We start from the raw sequence: 24,105 nt of genomic DNA on the forward strand, positions 1-24,105 counted from the left end.
ATCCGGATCCTGTTTGGTCTGTGGATATCATCTTCTCTGTTTCACCGCACCCGAGCACCGAGCACTGGAGATTACCACGGTTTCACCGCATCCGAGCACCACTTCACCTGACCATCGAAGTCCCTGCGAGAGAGCCTGATTGCCCTCCCCCTGAGAGAACCTTCATCATTGACTTTTGAGTGATATTACCTTTGAGTTGTGCTGTTCTAAATAAACACTGTTTTCACCCGCATTTGCTTCCAGTAATCTATCATGACAGAACGGATGGACCATGACATGGGAGCAGCGGGTGGTTCTTCAGCCTCTTTAGAGGAGTTTATCCGAGTGTGCATCGGCCGGATGGATGCACAGGAACGCAGCCAGGGGGAGACTGGACGAGCAATTCAGGCTCTTGTCTCGCAGGTGTCCGAGCTCACCCAGCGATTCCATCAGCTTCAACCTCCCACTGCGCCAGCACCACCCGACGCACCGGCTGTTCCCCCCACACCAGCTGTGCCTCTCTCCCAGTCGGAACCCAGACTTCCTACCCCCGAGTCATATTCCGGTGAGCCCAACTACTGCCGCCCGTTTCTAACACGTTGCAGCATGCATTTCGCCCTACAGCCTAAGACCTTCGAGAGGGAGGAATCGAAAGTGGCATTCGTGTTAACGCTACTGACTGGGAGAGCGGCGCTTTGGGGGACAGCGGTGTGGGAAAATAAAGACCAGTGCTGCTCCTCGTTCCAGGCGCTCGCGGCGGAGATGAGGAGAGTCTTTGATCGTGCCGTCGCGGGAAGAGAGGCTGCCAGGGTTTTGGCAGATCTACGCCAGGGAGATCGATCCGTCTCGGACTATTCCATTGAGTTCAAGACCCTGGCGGCCGAATGTCGCTGGAACGAGGAGGCGTAGTGGGATCTATTCCTGCATGGGCTGGCCGAACGCGTCCAAAGGGAGATCTACGCCCTGGACCTACCCCCGTCTCTAAACGCACTTATGGATCTGGCCCTGAGGGTGGACGCTCGTCTGTCTCGGATCGGTCAACGAACGTCACCCAACAGGGTCCGCGGCAGCGTGGAACACCAGCGGTCCAGCGGCATGGACGCGTTCGGTCCCCACGATCCCGAGCCCATGCAGATAGGGCGAGCTCGGCTTTCCCGGGAGGAGAGAGAAAGGCGGAGATCCCAGGGCCTTTGCTTATACTGTGGTGGCGCCGGACATTTCGCTCATGGCTGTCCAGTAAAAGGCCCAGCCCGATAGTAAGTATGAGGCTACTATCGGGTGGGATCTCCGCAGAAAAGACCTCATCCACTTCCACCATCCTCCCGGTAAGACTGAGATGGTCAACTCACGATCACCACTGCAATGCACTTATAGACTCTGGAGCAGAAGGTAACTTTATGGATCACCACTTTGCATTACAATTTCAAATTCCCCTCCGAACACTCCCCCAGAAAATCACCGTAAACGCATTAAACGGACAAACACTACCAGCCATCTCCCAAGTCACCGAGAGCCTCACACTCATCACATCTGGAAATCACGCAGAGACCATTTCATTTTACATCATGGACTCCCACCTCACACCCATTGTTTTAGGACACCCCTGGCTAAGTTTGCACAATCCCCGCATTGACTGGAAACTGAGAACTATTTCGGCTTGGAGCACTGAGTGTCATAATTCGTGTCTAGTGTCTGCTTGTTCTGTTGTTTCTGTCCCTGTGTTGCAGGAGGAAGCAGTGGATTTGTCAAACGTGCCCGTAGAGTACCGTGACCTGAGGGAAGTGTTCAGTAAGTCAAGGGCTGCTTCTCTCCCTCCGCATCGTCCCTATGACTGTGCTATAGATTTACTGCCAGGTAAGTCTCCGCCTAAGGGCAAGATTTATTCACTCTCGGTTCCTGAGAGAGAGGCTATGGAGAAATATATTTCTGATTCTCTAGCAACCGGGTTCATCCGTCCTTCCTCTTCTCCAGCGGGGGCGGGGTTCTTTTTTGTGGGGAAGAAGGACGGTTCTCTGCGACCTTGCATTGACTACCGAGGGTTGAATAACATCACGGTGAAGAACACTTATCCTTTGCCGTTGATGTCTTCAGCCTTCGAGAGGTTGCAGGGAGCGTCACTCTTCACAAAATTGGACTTACGTAATGCTTATCATTTGGTCCGCATCAGGAAGGGGGATGAATGGAAGACTGCTTTTAACACCCCTAGGGGGCACTTTGAATATTTGGTTATGCCGTTTGGCTTGTCCAATAGTCCCGCAGTCTTCCAGGCGCTCGTCAATGATGTGTTGCGAGACATGATCGATCAATTCATATATGTTTACCTGGATGACATATTGATTTTTTCTTCGTCTCTCCAGGAGCATGTGCAACATGTCCGACAAGTGCTTCAAAGATTGCTAGAGAATGGGCTTTTTGTCAAGGCGGAGAAATGCGTTTTCCATGCACAGTCGGTTCCTTTTCTGGGACACATCGTGTCGGCTGAAGGTATGCGTATGGATCCTGACAAAGTTAAGGCTGTGGTAGAGTGGCCAATCCCAGATTCCCGCAAGGCCCTGCAGCGGTTTCTGGGATTCGCCAACTTCTATCGGCGATTTATTCGCAACTTCGGCCAACTAGCCGCACCTCTGACCGCACTGACCTCTCCCAAAACTGCGTTCAGGTGGTCAGACGCAGCTGAGGCTGCGTTTGCCAAACTAAAGAGCCGCTTTGTTTCAGCTCCCATCTTAATTGCCCCTGATACGTCACGTCAGTTTGTGGTGGAGGTCGATGCGTCAGAGGTGGGGGTAGGCGCAGTTCTTTCCCAACGCTCTCCTTCAGACGACAAAATGCATCCTTGCGCGTTTTTGTCACATCGTCTATCTCCTGCCGAACGAAATTATGACATTGGTAACCGAGAGTTGTTGGCAGTCAAGCTAGCGTTGGAGGAATGGCGTCACTGGTTGGAGGGATCTGGGGTACCCTTTATCGTCTGGACAGACCACAAGAATCTGGAGTATATTAGAACCGCCAAAAGATTGAACTCCAGGCAGGCTCGGTGGGCACTTTTTTTCGGTCGTTTCGATTTTACCCTTTCATATCGTCCGGGGTCCAAAAACATCAAACCCGATTCTTTGTCGCGTATTTTTGATCGTCCCGAACACGAACCTACTCCCGAGCGCATTTTTCCAGAGACCCTAATCATCTCTTCGCTCACATGGGAGGTCGAATCGAGGGTCAAGAAGGCCTTGGAAGGGGTAACGCCTCCGATCCGGTGCCCACCTAACCGCTTATTTGTGCCGGAGGGATTACGATCAGACGTTATCCAGTGGGGTCATTGCTCTAATCTAGCCTGCCATCCAGGGGTGAGTCGTACTATCTATTTAGTTAAGCAGCGATTCTGGTGGCCACTTATGGCTCGTGATGTTCACAATTTTGTTTTGGCTTGCTCTAGTTGTGCCACTGGTAAGTCGTCCAATCGACCCCCAGATGGGTTACTTCAACCGCTGTCGGTACCTTCGAGACCCTGGTCCCACATCGCTCTAGATTTTATAACCGCCCTCCCACCCTCCCAGGGTAACACGGTAGTTTTGACCGTGGTGGACCGGTTCTCGAAGGCGGCCCACTTTATCCCCTTGCCCAAATTGCCTTCAGCCAAGGAGACAGCGGTGGCAGTCGTAAACCACGTCTTTCGGTTACATGGCCTCCCGACAGACGTGGTTTCCGACAGGGGACCCCAATTTGTGTCCAAATTCTGGCGAGAGTTTTGTAAATTGCTGGGGGCGACGGTCAGTCTGTCCTCTGGGTTCCATCCCCAGAGCAATGGTCAAACTGAGAGAGCCAACCAAGATTTGGAAAGAACACTACGATGTTTGGTCTCCAGGAATCCTTCCTCCTGGAGTCAACTTTCTATGGTGGAGTACGCCCACAATACGTTGCCAGTGTCATCCACGGGCCTGTCTCCGTTTGAGTGTAGTGTAGGGTACCAACCACCTGTTTTTCCTAGTACGGAATCCGAAGTCGCGGTCTCCTCCGCCCACGCCTTCATCCAGAGGTGTCACCGTACTTGGACGAGAGCCCGGGAGACACTCCTCCAAGTGCGGGAGCGCACCAAGGCCAAAGCCGATCGCCACCGGTCAAGGCCTCCCGTATACGTCGTCGGTTCCAAAGTGTGGCTTTCTACAAAGAACATTCCTCTCCGCTCCGTGTCGAATAAATTAGCTCCTAAATTCATTGGCCCGTTTTCTGTCACCAAGATCGTTAGCCCGGTGGCAGTCCGCCTCAACCTTCCTCCGGCGTACAGGAGAATTCATCCGGTTTTCCACGTTTCAAAGATAAAGCCCGTGTTTTTTTCACGTATTAATCCGCCAGTCCCGGTTCCCCCACCGCCGCGACTCGTAGACGGGGAAACATCCTATTCGGTCCGTCGCATCCTGGATTCTAGGCGGAGGGGACGCGGATTCCAGTACTTGGTGGATTGGGAAGGTTACGGTCCGGAGGAGAGAAGTTGGGTTCCTGCTCGTGACATCCTGGATCACTCCCTTATCGATGATTACAATCGACAGGTAAGGGGGTCTGGGAATGCCGTGAGGCATTCCTAGGAGAGGGGGTACTGTCACGGTTGATTTATGCACTGTTTCCTCTGTGACTCGTGTCACTGTTTGTTTACATGTCTGTGAGTGTGCGTGAGTGGGCGTTGTCCCGCTCGCGTGGTTGTTCAGTGCTCCAGCTGCTATCAATTACACTAATTCCCCGCTTCAGCTGCAATCTATTCCCGCTCTCCATAAATACTGACTCATCTCTCCATTCCAGTGTCCATCCGTTGTTTGCAGTCCTGTTATGTGTGTGTCGTGCCGTTTCATCCGGATCCTGTTTGGTCTGTGGATATCATCTTCTCTGTTTCACCGCACCCGAGCACTGGAGATTACCACGGTTTCACCGCATCCGAGCACCACTTCACCTGACCATCGAAGTCCCTGCGAGAGAGCCTGATTGCCCTCCCCCTGAGAGAACCTTCATCATTGACTTTTGAGTGATATTACCTTTGAGTTGTGCTGTTCTAAATAAACACTGTTTTCACCCGCATTTGCTTCCAGTAATCTATCATGACAGATGCAGTAAACAACATTACAGATCATATTCGTTGTATTAAAATTTAAAATGACAAAACTCAACCCAGTCTCTTTTTGTTAAATTTCACTTTTATCAATATTAGCCATTATAAAAGTATAAGTAAAAGGTACAAGAAGCTATACAAATAAAGCAAACAATTCAGTCAAACATACAAAGTCAGCGCTCTAGTCTAACCATACAACGGTAAAGTTAAATAGCTTATAAAGTTATGAAACTTCCCCTCAGCCAAAACGATTGGCCAGGGAACAAATTATAGATTCACGAGACCAGAAATCACCCATTAGATATACACAAGACGAATTATTATATCTCATGATTAACCACTACAGAGACGCCAGAGTCCGCGGCAAACCTCAGAACGACGAGCCGAGGAAAGGCTGTACCAGGCGGGGTACATGAGCGCCGAGCTCCCGGTCATCGCTGGATCTCAAAACTGGATACAATTTTCATAAATCTTTATAAATAAACCACAGATTTGAGCTTTAAACAACTACATTCTCGCCTGAAAAACTCTTAAAACTACATTTCATGATACAGAAACAGTAGTATTATATGTCAACTGTGTAAAAAAATGGCGCTTCTTATGTTGTCATTCTCCGTGGCGCTGCCTTGTCAGCTGTCAATCAAGCTGTCAATCAAAGTTAACCACGCCCTTATTGTCATACATTTTATATCTAAATACGATCTAAACTAACGAGTTAGAAAAAAATTCACAGCCCTCATGGTTGTCAGGCACTCGGAACCTATCGAAAAATACAATAAAAGTCCATGGGACCAACCTGTAAAAACATGAATTTATGCTGTGAAAACGGACATTTTAACATGGGGTCTATGGACATTTGCTCCCTTTTGGGACCTTCCTCTAGCGGATTTTCGATGTATTGCAGTTTTTCGCACTTCCGGGTAGGCTTCATTTTTCAGATCAGAATGTTGCCGCTTGGTCTGAACGCAGCCCAGGTTTGAAAGTTGTTGGAAACAGTCGGGATAATGTAAGTACACAACAACAAAAAAATATATATAACATAGATATAGTGATTTTTGCTATTTTTAAAGCAAAAAAGTTACATATTGTGCCTTTAAGCTTAATAAAAAAAACTATAGACATAAAAAAAAAAAAAAAACACTCAACAAAATTAATAAAACTTAACAAAAACTAAATAAAAATATAACCAAAATTAAAATACAATAAATAAAATGTTAAAAATATTAACAAAAACTATAAAGAGTAAAATAACACTGATATATATATTTATTTTACTATAATATATATATATATATATATATATATATATATATATATACATATAGTTATACTGTGAAAACAGTGAACCATAATATGAAAGGGTCCTGCGATAATTAAAACCTTCTGTTTCTCAGGATGAAATCTGGGCTATTTGGACTTTCCCCAGAATGGTGCTGACTGTATCTTTTTTTCTCTCTGTTTATTTCTGCTCCTGTATGAGGGTCACTCGCCCCAGCCTCTCATTTTCCCTCAGGATGGATCGTGAAGACGAGGAGGATTATGTGTTGCTTAAAGGCTAATACTTAAGGAGGCAGTGATCTTTGAGTTTATGACTGAAGAAAGTGGTAAGTGTCTCTTGTGTTTTATAGGATGTTTCACTTGATTCATTAGATTAGATTATTAGTTTGTTTTATAGGCTATGAGTCTTTGCTGGTAATTCATTTTAAATAATACCAATAATTCTGGTCAGTGATTGGATAAAGTATATCAACAATTATTATTTTTTAATCAACTGTTGTCCATGAGTACAAATAAATTACAGTATTTTGTAACCTACATTTCCTAGGTAAAATTTGGTAAGTTTCTGTCAACTTTACTTTTTAATTCAGTAAAATAATGTAGCTGCTTATATAGAGAAGTATTAAGCACACATTGGTGTTTATGATTGTAGTAGACTTTTGTGCTCCATAAGAAGTAAGTTCCCATTGGTCACCCCTCCACTGACTGTAAATACAGTACTGCTCTCCCACAGGCATCTGACTGGAGCCGTAAGCAACATAAATAAACACCACTCACATAGTGGACTTTGTATACCGGGAGAACTTACTGACCTGAGGGCAAACACCCCTACAAGAGCCGTTTTGTCCATCTTGTGGGTTTATGTTTTGACAAGTCTTGATTTTTTTAAGTATTAAAAATGTAAGACTGTGGTTATTGTCATGCAAATAAATGTAATCTCATTATATTAATTACATTATTAAATATATTAAAATAATTAACTATTATATTTAAACATTTCTAATTATTTTTAAAATAATTATAAGCACTTCTAATTCTGAAACAACCTTTGCTTATAATGTTACACTATTATGCTAAACGTAAATCGTTTGTTAAATTAAGTTTCATTTTGTTTACAGGAATTAAAATCATACAATAAGATGTTCCAGATGAGACAATACCTTACTGTCCTGCTTCTGGTTGGAGCCGTGAAGTCACAGGTCAACCCTGGTGAGTGAAATGCAGAATAATTAATACAATTTCTAAATTAAAAGACGAACCGTTTTTAATTCATACCATTATATTATGCTAAATTTCTCTTACGAATGTGCTGTGAATTCATCAATATAATAGCTCTGATTTTTCACAAACTTTTGGAGAACTTGTTTCAGCATCACTTCTGCTGCAATTGTGTCAATGTGTAAATAAATCATGAAAGAATAAAAAGAAAAAAGCAGTTGTTGTCAGAACTGTACCGTAAAAATACGGTAGCAAAATATATTTTTTAATATTTTTATTTACTGATATAATGATAAAATAACTTGCTGAATTACTAAATACCTATTATTTTTCTGATCTTTATATTGAGATGGCACAGATGGTAAAGAGAAAGCCACATGATAAATCAAAACTCGTAAAAATAAGGTAAATACTAATACAGAAGGTGCACAATGTCAGACACACAAAACACCATCATGGTAACACACATGACATTAAAATAATGCAATAAACATTATTTAAAGTCATCATGAAACAAAAGTTGCAATAGTCTTGTCTTCCCTATTGTGACACATATTTGAATGAAATGGCTTCTCGAAAAAGAAAAAATGTTAGGCGGGACTTGATTTTGTCCATGGGGAATTGATTGGATGGTTGTGGTTTGCTAGTGCTGTGATGTCATTTGAGTGACAGGTTGTCCCGCCCTCACGCCAGTAAACACATCATCAGAGAAGAGAAGAGATGATGTCACTGCAAGAGGAAGGGGAAGTTATCTTGATAGATTACGAGGACGCGTGAATTAAACGATAAAAAAATATATTAAAAAAATAAAATAAAAATGTGCACGGATAAATCATTTATAAAGAAATACGGCAATATTCCATTAAAAAAAAAAAGAAAAGAATTGTCCATTTAGATTTCATGCTGACTTTAACAACATAATATGTAACATAAAATCCTAAAACTTTTCACTGTAAATTATAAGACATTTTTTACTTCCAAAAACTGTTGATTTAACAGTATTTGAAATGTCCCATTAGATTTATTATAGTGTTTCACCACAGGCATGTCATTGACGTTAGGTAGGGGATGGAGTTAGCTATGCTAGGGGTCCAGTGTCTGTTTAAATGCCAAGCCTTACAAATAAAATTTAGAGGGATGTGAAGTATTTATTTAGAGTTTTCCACTTCATACTCCTGTACAGTGGAGTCTATTTATCATTACACTACTCATATGAAGTGCTGCCTTAAGTTACAGTGGTGTTGGGATATACTGTATATATAGAATGAAAACGGCAAAAGATTGAAATAATCTTTCTCCTAGCAAACTTTTTTTTTTTTTTTTGGTTCCCAGAACATTCTACGAATTATAGTTTATGGTTACAGAAAAGTAGAAACTAAAAAAAAAAAAAAAACAGGAATCATACACTAAAGTTAGAGAAAGTGTTTACTGGTAAATAGTGTGAAAAAAAAATAAAAAATGTCTATGATGAATTAAGTCCAGCCTCCTTTGCAGCAACAGTAACAACAGATATAATTTAAATTTCTACCTAAAAGATTTTTTAAGAGAAAGAACTACTCAAAGCTGAGAAAGCCCTTCGGTGTATGGTGAGCTTGTCCTGGCGTGAACATAAAAGTCTCTCTGTTTTCTGCTGAGGCCTCATGGATGGGGTTGAGTGGTATTTTGGGTATTTGCTTATAGGGTGTGGATTCACGTTGTAGAGGTTGTGTGACCACCTCTCCGGAGCAGAGCTACAGCCCTTAGACTTTAGGATACAAAAAAAGGTGATGCGTTCAGTCCCAAAAACTACAGCTGACCCAAGAACCCAGGATCATTTCGCCTTCAAGAAAGGTCTAGTTACTTTCAGAGGAGACTGTTTGTGCTTACATTACTGTTATAGGTGTCACTGGCCCATTTTAGGAGGACTTCAGCTCCCTAAATTTCCACCCAGCCCCCCTAAAAAAATTCATATGGATTAGTTTTATGGTCACTTTATGAACTTTTTGAATTGTCAAAGTGGTAGTTGCGTAGCCTGTCAATGGAGGGACAGAAATCTCTCAGATTTAATTAAAATATCTTCATTTGTGTTTCGAAGATGAACAAAAGTCTTACAGGTTTGGAACGACATCAGGGTGAGTAAATAATGACAGAATTAAATTTTTGGGTAAACTATCTCTTTGGTTTAACTTGAAGTCCTAAAAAAAATAAACTAAATAAATTATAAAAAATAAAAAAAACGATATAGACATTTAAAAAACTGAAACCAATAAAAATGACAAAAATGCACAACAAAATTACTAAAATTAAAGTAAAAATATAAAATATAAAAACAACATCTAATTAAGAAAAAAATAATTTAAAAAAAGTTGTATATAAATGATAATAAAATCACAACGAAATGCATGGAGAATGCCTGTGTTGTCAATATGTGTCATTTAACCTTCCTAAATATCATCCTGATAGCTGTATGTAGGTATCCGCTTGGGATGACTGGAGGCCAGATTCAGGATGAAGATATTTCTGCTTCCAGCCAATGGTCAGAGTCCACTGCAGCTCGATATGGCAGGTACATCCAACACTCTGATCACACATTGAAAACTGATCAGAAACACTAATAGAAGTTATTTTCTCGACCGCATCCCTTTCTGTTCCAGATTGGAGTTTGATGATGGAGATGGGGCCTGGTGTCCGGACATCATGGCTGAACCTGATCGTCTAAAAGAATTTCTGCAGATTGACCTTCGTACTCTCCATTTTCTCACTCTTGTTGGCACGCAGGGACGGCACGCAGACGGAGTGGGCAATGAGTTTGCCCAGCGATACAAGATTAAATACAGCCGGGACGGCACCCGCTGGGTCTCCTGGCGAGACCGGCAAGGTCGACAGGTGAGGCTGCAGTGTTATTTCTATCAATTCCATTGAGACTGCGATCTTTAAATTCAATTAATTTTGCATTTATTTGTATAGCACTTTTCACAATCCATATTGTTTCAAAGCAGCTTTACAGAAAATACATGTCTACAACCCAGACAGCAACATACAGTAGTGTCTGCCTACATCTGGTACGCGTTGTATCCACATGTACCAGATGTGGCCCGGATCTCGGCCGACACTACGTTGCTGTCTGGGAATTTAGAGTAATAGGTGACTGTGTCCAAGTAATGTCCATATGTTAGAAATGTACAGTTCAAAGATAATACAAATCATGCAGTTAGCTATTTATTTAGGCAGAAACAATGATCTCATTAAAGCAGTTATTACAAGTTGTGATAATGATTACAATATATAGAAAATTTGGCAGTGCTGCATGTTGATTCAGAGTTTACATCATCTGAAGTCCTGGCATTGGTTGGCGTCCTCTCTTTACCGGTGTTTGGGCATCTGAAATCTTCATACGAGGCTGGATCCAAGCTGGAGCTGGCGTAATCTCTAGTTACAGAAGAGCAAATGGAAAATAATTAGCGTAGCTGCTGTTCATAACATTTCAAGCAAAAGATATGTGTTAATCATGCGTGGCAGCCTAATGGTTAGAGAGTCGGACTTGTAACTCGTAGGTCACAGGTTTGAGTCTCAGTGCCGGCAAGAAATGTAGGTGGGGGGAGTGAATGTACAGTGCTTTCTTCCACTCTTATTACCTACAACTGAGGAGCCCTTGAGCAAGGCACATGACCCCCAATCGCTCCCTGGGTGCCTCAGCAAAAATGGCTTCCCACTAGGGCTGCACGATTAATCACAATTTACATGTAATCGCACTTAAACTGCTTTGGCTTATCGCGATTATGAAATCGCAAAGGCTGCGATTATTTTTTATGCGCAGCTTGTCATTGATGTACGGCTCTGTAAACGCTGCTCCATCTGAAAGCACTGTGAGTTTGAGTCACTTATAACATGCATTTGAAAAAGCAACACGCGTCAAACATTTTTCCAAACATGAGAAGCATTTATGAACCTCTTGTCCAACAACAGACAATATTTAATAACGTGCTTTTACTCCAAACTCACATAGTTGAGCATCCTCTGTGAGATGATGTGGCTTCTTACACAGAATAAGGCAGTCGTGTGTTTATTAGTCATGTTTAATCAATCAAAGAGTTTCAATCTTCTGTTTATTCAGCTACAGTGATAGTATGATGCCTGATAGGGATTTACTGGAATGACGTGTGTTCTGCGGCGGGGCATATTTGGCGTGTCTGCATGAGAGCGCCCTCTGGCTTTCAGATCAGCCGCGCTGCACTGAAAAGCTGCGCATAAAATAATCGCAGCCTTTGCCAAATCGCGTGCGGTTTCATTTCGATTAATCGTGCGGCCCTACTTCCCACTGCTCCAGGTGTGTGTTCAACTCACTGCTGTGTGCCTAACGGCTACCCCTGTTTGGTTATGTCCCTCTCCAGGGGCCTCATTTATAACCGTTGCGTACGCACAAAACAGGCCCTGAAAGAGGCGTACGCCACTTCCGACGCATCCGACGCACTTCCTTTTAGTCACTTTTAGACAGAAAATCTAAAGAAAATTAAACATCTACAGAAAGATAATACAAATATAATTTCACTCACCAAGCCTGTCACTTGAAGCAAATATCCATCCCTTCTTTAATGTCCGCGCCAGCGAGCGCGTTGGGCCGTTTAGTGAAACTGACGCAGTTTAAATAAATAAAATAATGATTTAAACTATGTTTTACTTCTGATATAAACATTTAGATTAAATATGCCATTCAAATTATGGATTTAAACACTTAAACATGAAATCATACTGATCATACTGAGAAGTTACAACATTTTTTATATTCAATCAATAGAAATATTTGTTGTGGATGTGTTTTTTAACACTTTTCCTATGGCGTGCTGTGTTTTAATGTTTTAACCACAGAGATAATTGCTTATCATGATAATACCAGATTGTCTGAGAAAATAGTTTTGTGCAAATAATGCACAAGGTCTATCCGTTTCCATTAAAAATAGAAATCAATTAAAAATACAATTCGGCCAGTGGAAAAGATTGAGAAAAAAACTTTCTCTGAAATGTATTTTACACTATTTGATGTATTCAAAAACAAGGCAAGGATAGGCAACTACTTGATTTTTATTAATGTAATGTGTCTTGTACCGTTAAACGTTATCACATGGATGAATAATTATATGCAAATGATATGCAGATGAGGATATGCATAGTAAAACTAGGCGTTGTAAGCTCCATATATGGTTATTTCGGGGAGGAGACGTATGTGCGCACAATCTTCCGCTGACTGGGATTTATAAAGTGAATTCTGCGCAGGTTCTGGCGTACGAACGGTTTTATAAGTCTGAATATTTTTTTGCGTACGCCATTTTTGGCTTTCGGGCGCACGTACACTTTTAGTAAGGATCCTACGCACAGTTTTATAAATGAGGCCCCAGCTCTTTTTTTTAAATCCAGAATCTTACCTTTGTTATCATTTCATCACACTCATAACTTTCATTGTATGGAAAAATGATATTTCTATACTTTAGGCTTCTCTCACAAAACTTTTGCATTCTCCCAAGAAAGTTTGCATTCGCTTGCAAAACGAAAAAGATAGGAAGAAAAATGCAAAAGTGTTGAAATACACTTTTTTTCCCTATATCCATGTCCCTTTAGGGGCTCTGTATTTTTGGAATTACACAAGGGTGAGTAAATTATGACAAAACATTTATTTCTGGGTGAACTATCACTTTAAGCCTTAAAGAATGATGTTTATTGTGAAATGTTTCATGTGATTTCATGGTCTGTGTGTTCTCTAGATCATCGAAGGGAACAATAACGCTTATGATGTCGTGCTCAAGGACCTGGAGCCTCCCATTATTGCTCGTTTTGTGCGTTTCGTGCCTGTGACTGACCCCTCCATGATTGTGTGCATGAGGGTGGAGCTCTATGGTTGTGAATGGCTCGGTAAACTATGTTCTTAAACTAAGTCTTAAACATTCTTTGTGCAAGTACTTAAACGCAGGCTGTGGCATTAACAAACCGAAAAAGGGTTATACCTAAAATGTCTGATCGCAACTATGCATAAAAAAGCTTCAAGCATTTGCATTCACATTCTAGTGTAGAACGTGTTTCAAGCCGTTATAGGATTGATTCAGCCTTTACTCATTTCATCATTTACTCAGCGTTTTGTCGTTCCATTGAAAAGACATTTAGTAAATGAAAAACTTTGGTCTGTTGTTTGGACTGATATTTCCTCTAGTAAGATAACGAGAGGGTGATCTGTTTACCCCAATAGCCTACTTTTAAAATGCTTTGGCAACTTTTTTGCAAGCTTGAAAGCTGAAGTCTGCATTAGTTGTATTTGTATGGGAAGGAGTGACAACTTTATTATTCACACTGGTTTGGTACAAAAAAAAGTCTCTGTGCTGCAGATGGTCTGGTATCCTACAGCGCCCCTTCTGGCCAACAGATGAATTCCAGAGGCCAACAAATCCACTTAAATGACACTGTGTATGACGGAGCCATTAGTTACAGGTAGAGGATCACACACTAAACACTAAAGCAAATATCACCATGTCATACAAATTAAACAACAAGGTTTTCTTATTCTCTCAGCATGACAGAAGGTCTTGGGCAGCTCACTGATGGAAGCTGGGGTTTAGATGACTTCACTAAAAGTCAGGTGTACGGTGTCTGGCCTGGCTATGACTATGTGGGCTGGACCAATGCTAGTTTCTCTGGTGGCTCAGTGGAGATGACATTTACGTTTGACCGGGTTAGAAATTTCACATCAATGAAGGTTTGTCTGATCTACTGAAATACCTACATGTCCCTTAAAAACTGTACTTAAATAAATAAAAGGCCACTTAAGTGTACTTATTAAAGAGTGTACTCTTTCATGACTGTTTCTTGACACACTTACAGTAAGTACACTTTTAAAAGGTGCACTTTATAATAATGTCAAATTAAAAGTTTTCCTTTTTGTATGGTGACCGGGAGGGGACATATTCGGTTCACTTGTCGACCATAGCAACCTGGGATCAACAGAAATTGATATTATTAATAAATTAATATTTTAAAGTGTAGGCCTACTTCTTTTTCATGTATGAATGTATGTATGTATTATTATTATTTTGTATTAAATGGATTTCCTTCTGTTTAAATAGGTCCACTGCAACAACATGTACACATGGGGAGTAAAAATCTTCCGACAGGCCATGTGTTACTTCCGTTCGGATTCAGACTGGGAGCCCAATCCTGTGTTGTTCAAGCCGAAAGCGGACAACATCAGTCCAAGTGCTCGGTTTGTCACTGTTGCCCTTGGCAACCGCATGGCCAGCGCAATTAGGTGCCGTTTTGTATTCAATGGCATCTGGATGATGTTCAGTGAAATTGCTTTCCAGTCAGGTAATAGAGGTTTAGTTCTTTCATCTCTAGTTCTACTTTTCTAATCTGTTCACTTTTTTTTAGGCCTATTCATTTGAGCATATTAATAGTCTACTACAAATACAGTACTGCTACAGTTTAAAATGCCTTTCACCCAAATTCACCTTTCAGATACAGCGATGTACAACACCTCTCTTGTTCCTCGCAAACGTAACCAACCCCCAGGTATTTATCCAGGTAAATGGTATAATTATTTTACATACCATTCATAATTCTTTGTGGTGTCATTTGGTTGTTACAGTTGTACAGTAGGCCTACAATATGAATTTGCAGGCAACAGCGCCCCCCGATGTTCATTACTTCATGCAATGGCCACATAAATTTAAAAGAATTTTTTTTTATACACAAGATCAAGCTGAGTTTTAGCATAATGCTGCAGCATATTAAAATGTAAAAAAGAAAAAAATTAATATTTTTACTGTATGTGAATGGGAGAAATCATAACGTGACTTTTTATAGAATCATTGGAACATAACTCAATAATTAGCTTTATGAAAAGATGTCCATTTGCACAGAACTTTTGATTCTGTGAAATATAAACATTTTCTATCATCTTTTCCATGCTTAATATTCTTCAGGGGATGATCCCACCCACAAAATTGATGACAGCCACACACGGATCCTAATAGGCTGTTTGGTGGCCATTATTGTCATTCTGTTGGCCATCATAATAATCATACTATGGCGGCAGGTCTGGCAGAAGATGATTGAGAAGGTAAGATTATGATCTTCAACGTCAACCTTAACTTTATACACTTGAGTTTGAAGCCTGCTGTACATTTGCTAAATGACTATTGGTAATCTTCTGCAATAGAAAGCTGCTTATAATGACAACAGTAAGATTCACCCTGTCAACTTGTGGTTATTAATGTAACATGTTTGTAACATGTACAGGCCTCTCGGCGTATGCTGGACGATGAGCTGACTGTGCGTCTTTCTGTTCAGAGAGAGGCGTTCGCACACCGTCACTCTTCTCTGTCCAGTGATGTTGAATCCAGTTCCACGTATGAAAGGATTTTCCCCATGGGATCTGACTATCAGGAGCCATCCCAACTTTTACGGAAACTACCAGAATTTCAGGCTACGGAAAACCTTGGTTAGGGCTGCTCAGTGTTCTAGAATTATGGAATTTTTTTTTTTACTATTCATTCTAGCTCATTGAATGCTCATTATGTGTATGTAGGAAAATTTTTGCCAAAAAGGAAAATTCTGTCATAATTTACTCACCCTCATGACACACCAAACCACCATGTGTGTGTGTGTGCAAACAATCCCTATTAATATTTACCCACCTTTATGTCATTCTAAACTCAAATGCTGTTATGTTTTCAGTGGAACAAATATTTAAAGATCTTCACACAGCGGTTTTCAGTACAATGACAGGCCTTGTCTGTCTGAAAAAAAAAAAAAAAAAAAAAAAATTCAGCATGAAAGTATTCACCTGCCTTCTGTGCTATATTCCAAGTGCTCTAAAAAGATATAAAATTGCTTTGATGAACAGCCTGAAATTTAGGGCGTTTTCACTGAAAATCTCTCAATTCAATGTATCATGAGAGGCTGGACATAAATGGCATCATCAGATATAATTTTTTCTCTTAGCCAAACATCATTAACATCAAACCTGTCACCAAAGCTATAGCTAAAGCTATGATATGGCTTTAGAAGAGTTGGAGTTGAATGGACTAGTTTTATGCTGCAAACAGCTCTATTAAGATTCTTCAAAAATTACACTACTGTTCAAAAGTTGGGGTCAGTTAGCTTTTTTTTAAAGACATTAATACATTTTTCAATAAGACAGCATAATTTTCTTTTGCGAAAAGTGGCAGACATTGTAATAATATTTCACAATATTACACCTTTTAGATTATTTTTTGATCAAATAAATAAGAAAATCATTACAGACCCCAAATGGTAGTGCACTGGAATGATTCGGAATGACATTTACATGGTCACACTGATGATGAGTCCAATTCTCACTATTAACTACAACCTTTGCCTCAATACACTTCTATTTACTGCTTATTAATAGTTAGTAAGGTAAATGTTTGTAAAATGTTAAGTTTAGGAATTGGGTAACATTAAAGGTGCACTGTGTAATTTTTAGCGGAATCTAGTGGTGAGGTTACGAATTGCAACCAACAGAAGTTACGGTGGCCGACAGGAAAAGATGTCGTCGTCTGAGACCGCAGAGAGTAGCCAGTTAGGCAATGAGGTTACTTTACAAAGATAAATTAAGAAATTAGGTTTACTTGATTATTCAGTAATTATATGTTATTGCGAATATTATTGTTACTTGTTCATCATTGTCAGTGTTTTATTCGCTGACTTTAGGCTAGCTTCTTTGCACGAAGAACAACATGGTGACGAAACACGCTTGTCCGTTTAGGTTTTTTTACTGTAGAAACATGTCGGCGCAAAATGGCTATTTCAATGTAAGGGGACCCGCGATGTATATGATATTGCATTTCTGTCAACAGATCCTCCTAAATATTACACATTTAAGGGATGTAGATTATGGCCATGCAGATTAAAGGAGTAGTTCACTTTAAAATGAAAATTACCCTATGATTTACTCACCCTCAAGCCATCCTAGGTGTATATGACATTCTTCTTTTAGACGAATACAATCGGAGTTATATTAAAAAATATCCTGGCTCTTCCAAGCTTTATAATGGCAGTGAATCAAGCTCAAAAAAGTAAATCCATCCATCATAAACAAACTCCACATGGCTCCGGGGGGTTAATAAAGGCCTTCTGAAGCAAAGCGATGAGTTTGTGAAATAAAAAATATAAATATTTAACATGTGACAAAGTACAATTCTAGTTTCTGGTCAAATGGCCATTCGCAGTCTACTTGCGTCTAAAGCGCAACTTGTGACGTCAGATGTAATGTAGTGCGTCATGGCGTAGCGTAAATATCAGCAGTATGTTGCATTACTCGCATAAGTTGTGCTTTACACTTGTGGAATCCATATGTTTGTTTGGCCGGAAGCTAGTTATATAGTTTTAAATACAAACTCATTGCTTTGCTTCAGAAGGCCTTTATTAACCCCTCGGAGCCATGTGGAGTATGTTTATCATGGATGGATGCACTTTTTTGAGCTTCAAACTGTTGGTTGCAATTCACTGCTATTATAAAGCTTGGAAGAGCCAGGATATTTTTTAATATAACTTATATTAGAAGAATGTCATATACACCTAGGATGGCTTGAGGGTGAGTAAATCATGGGCTAATTTTCATTTTAAAGTGAACTACTCCTTTAATACGTGCTTTATAAGTACTAATAAACAGCCAATATCCTAGTAATATACAAGATACTAGTTAATAGTGAGAATTGGACCCAGCTTTTTTTATTTTTGGGTGAACTATCCCTTTAACAACATAACATGCCTACAGTGTGTTCATATGGTTGTGTTACAGCAATGATCGATGCCCCTTCCGAACCCTCTACGGGCCACCCTACAGATGAGGTCCCACACTACGCAGAGGCAGACATCGTGACCCAGCAGGAAACCACCGGGGCTCACAGTTACCGTGTCACTGTGGTCAACATGCCCTTATCTCCAGGACGGGACGGAGCTCTGGAGGAGTTTCCCAGGGAGAGACTGACTTTTAAAGAGAAACTGGGAGAAGGACAATTTGGAGAGGTTGGCGAACAATTCTCTTCTCCAAAAAGCTATTCTTGGTCACGTTATTTGTTATATGTGTTCATACCTGCCGCAGGTTCATCTGTGTGAAGCTGAGGGAATGCAGGAATTCATGAAGGACCATTGTGGTGACATCAGCGATGAGCCAATGCTCGTAGCAGTCAAGACTCTAAGAGAGGACGCAAACAAAAATGCCAGGTAACACACAGGTGCAGGTGTCCCGCAATCCATGTCACGTGCCTGTTGTTGCTGAGAAGCACTGCTTTTTTGCTTTACAGATGCTGTCCAGCCATTTTAGGACAGTTTAAACTTTCCTCAAGGAAATCTACATTTTCAGGAACGACTTCTTGAAAGAGATCAGGATCATCTCACGATTAAGAGACCCGAACATCATTCGCCTGTTGGCGGTGTGCGTCGAGAGCGATCCGCTGTGCATGATCACGGAGTACATGGAGAACGGGGACCTCAATCAGTTCCTGTCCCGTCACGAGCTGCAGGATGAAGGAGTTCAGGACGGTGACTCGGCTACCATCAGGTATATCAGACTGGAAAAAAATCAATAAAATTATTCTTTGGACCAAGTTAAAAAAAAATACAGCCAAATTATTAGTAGTAGTAGTATTATTTTAAAACATATCTATGGTTTTATTTAAACCTTAACATTTTTTATTTAATATAACAAAACATTTCTTTTTGCAAAGACTAAAATATTCATACAAAGTAAAAAGATGTTTTAAAAAGACTGGTAACACTTTATTTTGATGGTCCCTTTTGAACATTCTGTTGACTATAAGTCTGCTTAATATCTGATAACTCTTTATTGTGATGGTCCTCCAACAGACACTCTACTGACTATAAGTAACTTTGCAACTACATGTCAACTTATTCTAACCCTAACCCTACCAGTCTACTAATACTCTACTAATACTCTAATGAGAGTTAGTAGACATGTAGGTGCAATGTTACTTCTTGACAACAGAATGTGTTAAAGGGACAATCAAAATAAAGTGAAACCAAAAGACTTAATATATTTTCTGTAGACACTAAACATTTTACTTAATGTAGGTCAACATTCTTTGTTTTTGCTTATTTCCACCACAAACAAAAGCTAAATTACCTATACGAAAGTAGAATTTTCACTTAAGATAAAACAAAAAAACACTTTTCTAGTTAATGTTTAGTGTATTTAGTATAAATAAAGACTGGAAAATTCTCTTCAAAAGATCTTATAATGTTTATTGTGCAACAAGCAAATTCACGCCTGTACTGTAGCTCAAATAAACGTTTGGATCTCAGAAGAAAATGACACAGGAGAAGAAAGTTCAACACATACATCAGCTATAGAAACTAAAAATAAAACAAATGTGATGTTTATATAAAATAATGTTTGCTAAGTAGTATGGTTGAATTGGATCATTGAAGGTAGATCATAGTCAGCAGACATTGGTTAAAGGAACACTCCACCGTTTTTTGAAGTAGGGCTTATTCACCTTCTTTCCCACATTTAGATAGGTGGGCAAATGCATTTTTGTCTCAGTGCATGCATTGTTTTAGTTTGACAGGGTCGGCGCTAGCTTAGCTTAGCATAATGAATGGAATCCTTTGTTGCCAGCTAGCATGTCCTGAGTAAAAGTAATATAAAAATAAAAAAAACACCTAATTACTGCGTATTCACAACGAGTACAAATAGCGATGCAGATTAACACTAGACGATTTCCTAGGCAGATATTGACTTATATATTGAGGACTATATTAGGGGGAAGCACGGGCGAAGCACTGCTACTTGGGCGTGATATCTCTGCGCCCAAGTAGCAGTGCTTCGCCTGTGCTTCCCCCTAATATAGTCCCAAGTCAATATCTGCATAGGAAATCGCCTAGTGTTAATCTGCATCGCTATTTGTACTCGTTGTGAATACGCAGGCCACAAGAAGTAATTAGGTGTGTTTTTTTATTTTTTATATCACTTTTACTCAGGACATGCTAGTTGGCAACAAAGGATTCCATTCATTATGCTAAGCTAAGCTAGTGCCGACCCTGTCAAACTAAAACAATGCATGCACTGAGACAAAAATGCATTTGCCCACCTATCTAAATGTGGGAAAGAAGGTGAATAAGCCCTATTTCAAAAAACGGTGGAGTGTTCCTTTAATAAAAGTGAGATTAAATACATAAAGTATATTTGCTTTTAACATTTAATTATTGTGGGTTTGTGCAATATTCTGTGTTTGCATTTGACTATATTTATTCATTTTGAGGAATACTGAATCTGTTTTTGAACTATCCCTTGAACATAACATGCCTACAGTGTTTTCATATGGTTGTGTTACAGCAATGTATGTTCATGCATGTTCACATTAGTCTAGAACTGCAATAACCATCATGTTTACACATCTGCACAGATGAGGTGTCAGTCAATAAATGAAAAAGTAACTCAGATATTTTATTGTAAATTTAAAAGTAATAATTAATAGTGGAAAAAAAAATAGTAAAAAAAAGTGTTGTGGCAAAAACAATAATTAAACAATCATCATCACTGCATAAGAGACACCAAGAATCAAATTGTATTTTAAAAGATATTTATTCTCTTGCAAGAGGCTTAGTCACAAAATAACAGCAGCTACCCCGTGACTTGAGCAAGACATGACACCCAGCCCAGGAAATTCCCTTTTTATAGGCTACTCCTTCTTCAAGGTCTTTCCTCTGTAGTTTTCCACTCACCCCGCATGGCCACATCATGGATTTAGAATAGAATGACCCCTCTAACCCCCCTTGGCTAAATTATCTTCCATACCTAAAGAGTTAAAGGTTCTTAACCATTTGTCTTACTGTGTGTGTCTTGCTTACGCCAGGTGCACAAACATACATAAATTCCAGAAGAGAAACGAATGCTTAAAACCACACAATGTCTAAGAAAGTTAATGGAAAAAAAGTAAAATATAAATTTTTCTACAACAATAGTAATCTGATTACATAACTTGCATTACTTGTAATTCGCTACCCCCAAACTGTTCCTTTTCATTTGGGGTGTTACGATAACATCGTCACGATTCGATATATATCACGATACTGAACTCACGATACGATATTATTGCAATACTCCAAGACATATGGTAAAAGGTTAACAAAAAATGTACTGTTGATTAAAATGCTAAATTTGATATTACATTATGGGTGTAAATGAATAAGCTTGGACTTGGTGCTGGTAACCAAATGCACAGGACAATGGTGACACCAGAATAAAAATATTCACTCTAAAAAATACTGGGTTGTTTTAACCCAATTTTGGGTCAAATATGGACAAACCCAAATATGTGGTTAAAAATGTATTTGACAAATTTAACCCAATGGCTGGGTTTGTCCATAGTTGACCCAAATTTGGGTTGAAACAACCCAGCATTTTTTAGAGTGTTCATGATTCTGAAGCTGAAAATACAGAATTATTTTAGACGAATATGCTTGCACTCTGTCACTGTCTCTATTTAAAATAATGTAGGCCACTTTTTACTGGTAACATAAAACATTTAGCATTATCAGGACCCACAAATATTCACCCCTTGCATTATTATACTTAATATTCAAAATTATATAGTTTAATGTAGTACTGACACTAAAACTCTGTAAAGTTGAATTTTTCACACACAGTCATTTTTTATTTTGGGTATACACAATACAGATTGTCACTATCAATGAATCACGATACACATTGATGCATTTTTGTATTGTGATATATTGTGACACAATATTACACCCCTAATAGAGAGCGTCAATAGCTTTTAGACAAACTGAACAAACCAGAAACCATGATTTTCTATTAGACCAATATAAAAATGCACTTTAAATAAACAACACGGTTGTTTCTCTTTCACTACTCTCAAGAGTTGTTGATTTGAATTCTGCACTATTCCATGTCTTTTGAAGCCATATAATAGTATGTTTCATGAGATGGAAATTTAGCATAAAATACTGTAAATGTTTTCTTTTTCTCTCTAGCTACAGAAAACTGATCAACATGGCCTCTCAGATTTCCTCTGGAATGAAGTATCTGTCATCTCTGAATTTCGTTCACCGTGATCTCGCTACACGCAACTGTTTAGTGGGCACAAATAACACCATCAAGATCGCGGACTTTGGCATGAGCCGAAACCTGTATCGTGGAGATTACTACCGCATACAGGGACGAGCTGTGCTCCCCATCCGCTGGATGTCCTGGGAGAGCATCCTTCTGGTAAGACTGATGGACAAAAATATAGCGGCGCCTTAAACTCGCATGTGTTTGACCATGTGTGTTTCTACAGGGTAAGTTCACCATGGCCAGTGACGTGTGGGCATTCGGGGTGACCCTGTGGGAGATTCTAACCCTGTGCAAGGAGCAGCCGTATGCCCAATTTACAGATGAACAGGTGATCGAAAACAAGGGAGAGTTTTTTAGAGACCAAAACAAACAGGTGAGACTTGCAATGCATGTAATCATAATAATGGCAAGCCAAGTCTTTCAGTATCTGTGTAAATAATTGTCATGTACATATATAGGCTGTTTCAACCTTTACAGATCTGGGAAATCACCCATCAGAGACCAGTAATACAAAAATTAACTAATTTGATAACAATATTCCTTTGTGTAATGCTTAACAAATCTGTAATTTCCCACATTTATAAATATATATTCTACAATTTATTTTTAATATAATATAATATAATATAATATAATATAATATAATATAATATAATATAATATAATATTTTAATGTTAATTTGTTGACAAAATATTTTTATTTGTGCATTTTAATTAATTTTAATCTAATTAATTTTAGTTTATTATTGTATTTTATTATTCATATGGGGGGAATAATTATTCATTATTCCCCCCCCCTCCCTTCCAATACCTAAAAATAGCTAGCACTGCAAGATGAGTCAGGAAAAATCCATGTAATAACTTGGAAAAAACAAAAGGTGTCAGTGCTGAGCTGTTTTTTTGAACCCCTCAGGTCTATCTGCCAAAGCCAGCCTGCTGTCCTGGTGCAGTGTACAGCCTCATGCTCAACTGCTGGAAGAGAAATGCCAGAGAAAGACCCACGTTCCTGGAAATCCACAGCACACTGATGGGACAATATGACTAATTCCATGCGGATGTACAGAGCAGCTTTTCCACACACATGATTCAACAGATTTTTTTAGCTCTTAAGAAAAATTCGGAGATGTGAGAAAAGTCTTATTGTAATAGTAATATCCTTCTAATTTCAGTATAAGAAAATCATACATAGACTATAAACATATTGAATCTATACATATTAAATCTTATGTTACGAAAATTAAATGGGAATAATGTTGTGTAATTATTTTAAAATGTTATTTTGTGCTTTTTCTCAGTGCTTTATGTTCATGTTGTCATTGTTTTATTAAATATACATATTTGCTGACTTACTGGTAAGGAATGATTCTTCATTTGGTGGGGAAAAATAATTTAATTTCCTAATGAAATATTTATACTTTCTTTCTGTTGATATTTTTGTGCTCAAAGTGGGGGA

At 39.6% G+C, this 24,105-nt stretch overlaps 1 protein-coding gene across 1 annotated transcript; it reads left to right on the forward strand.

Moving 5' to 3' along the window:
• The first annotated feature begins 7,473 nt into the window (after positions 1 to 7,473).
• ddr2b (discoidin domain receptor tyrosine kinase 2b) lies at positions 7,474 to 23,996 on the forward strand. Its single transcript, XM_084120729.1, has 16 exons — positions 7,474 to 7,558; positions 10,010 to 10,112; positions 10,201 to 10,432; positions 13,303 to 13,450; positions 13,918 to 14,020; positions 14,102 to 14,285; positions 14,653 to 14,893; positions 15,044 to 15,109; positions 15,511 to 15,647; positions 15,827 to 16,028; positions 18,354 to 18,580; positions 18,657 to 18,778; positions 18,918 to 19,115; positions 22,571 to 22,805; positions 22,876 to 23,025; positions 23,566 to 23,996. Exons 1-16 carry the CDS (start codon positions 7,489 to 7,491, stop codon positions 23,695 to 23,697), a joined length of 2,550 nt encoding a protein of 849 aa, XP_083976855.1. The 5' UTR covers positions 7,474 to 7,488; the 3' UTR covers positions 23,698 to 23,996.
• The last annotated feature ends 109 nt before the right edge of the window (positions 23,997 to 24,105 follow it).

Source organism: Abramis brama (assembly GCF_963993115.1).
Source record: "Abramis brama genome assembly, chromosome: 7".
NCBI classification, from domain to species: Eukaryota; Metazoa; Chordata; class Actinopteri; order Cypriniformes; family Leuciscidae; genus Abramis; species Abramis brama.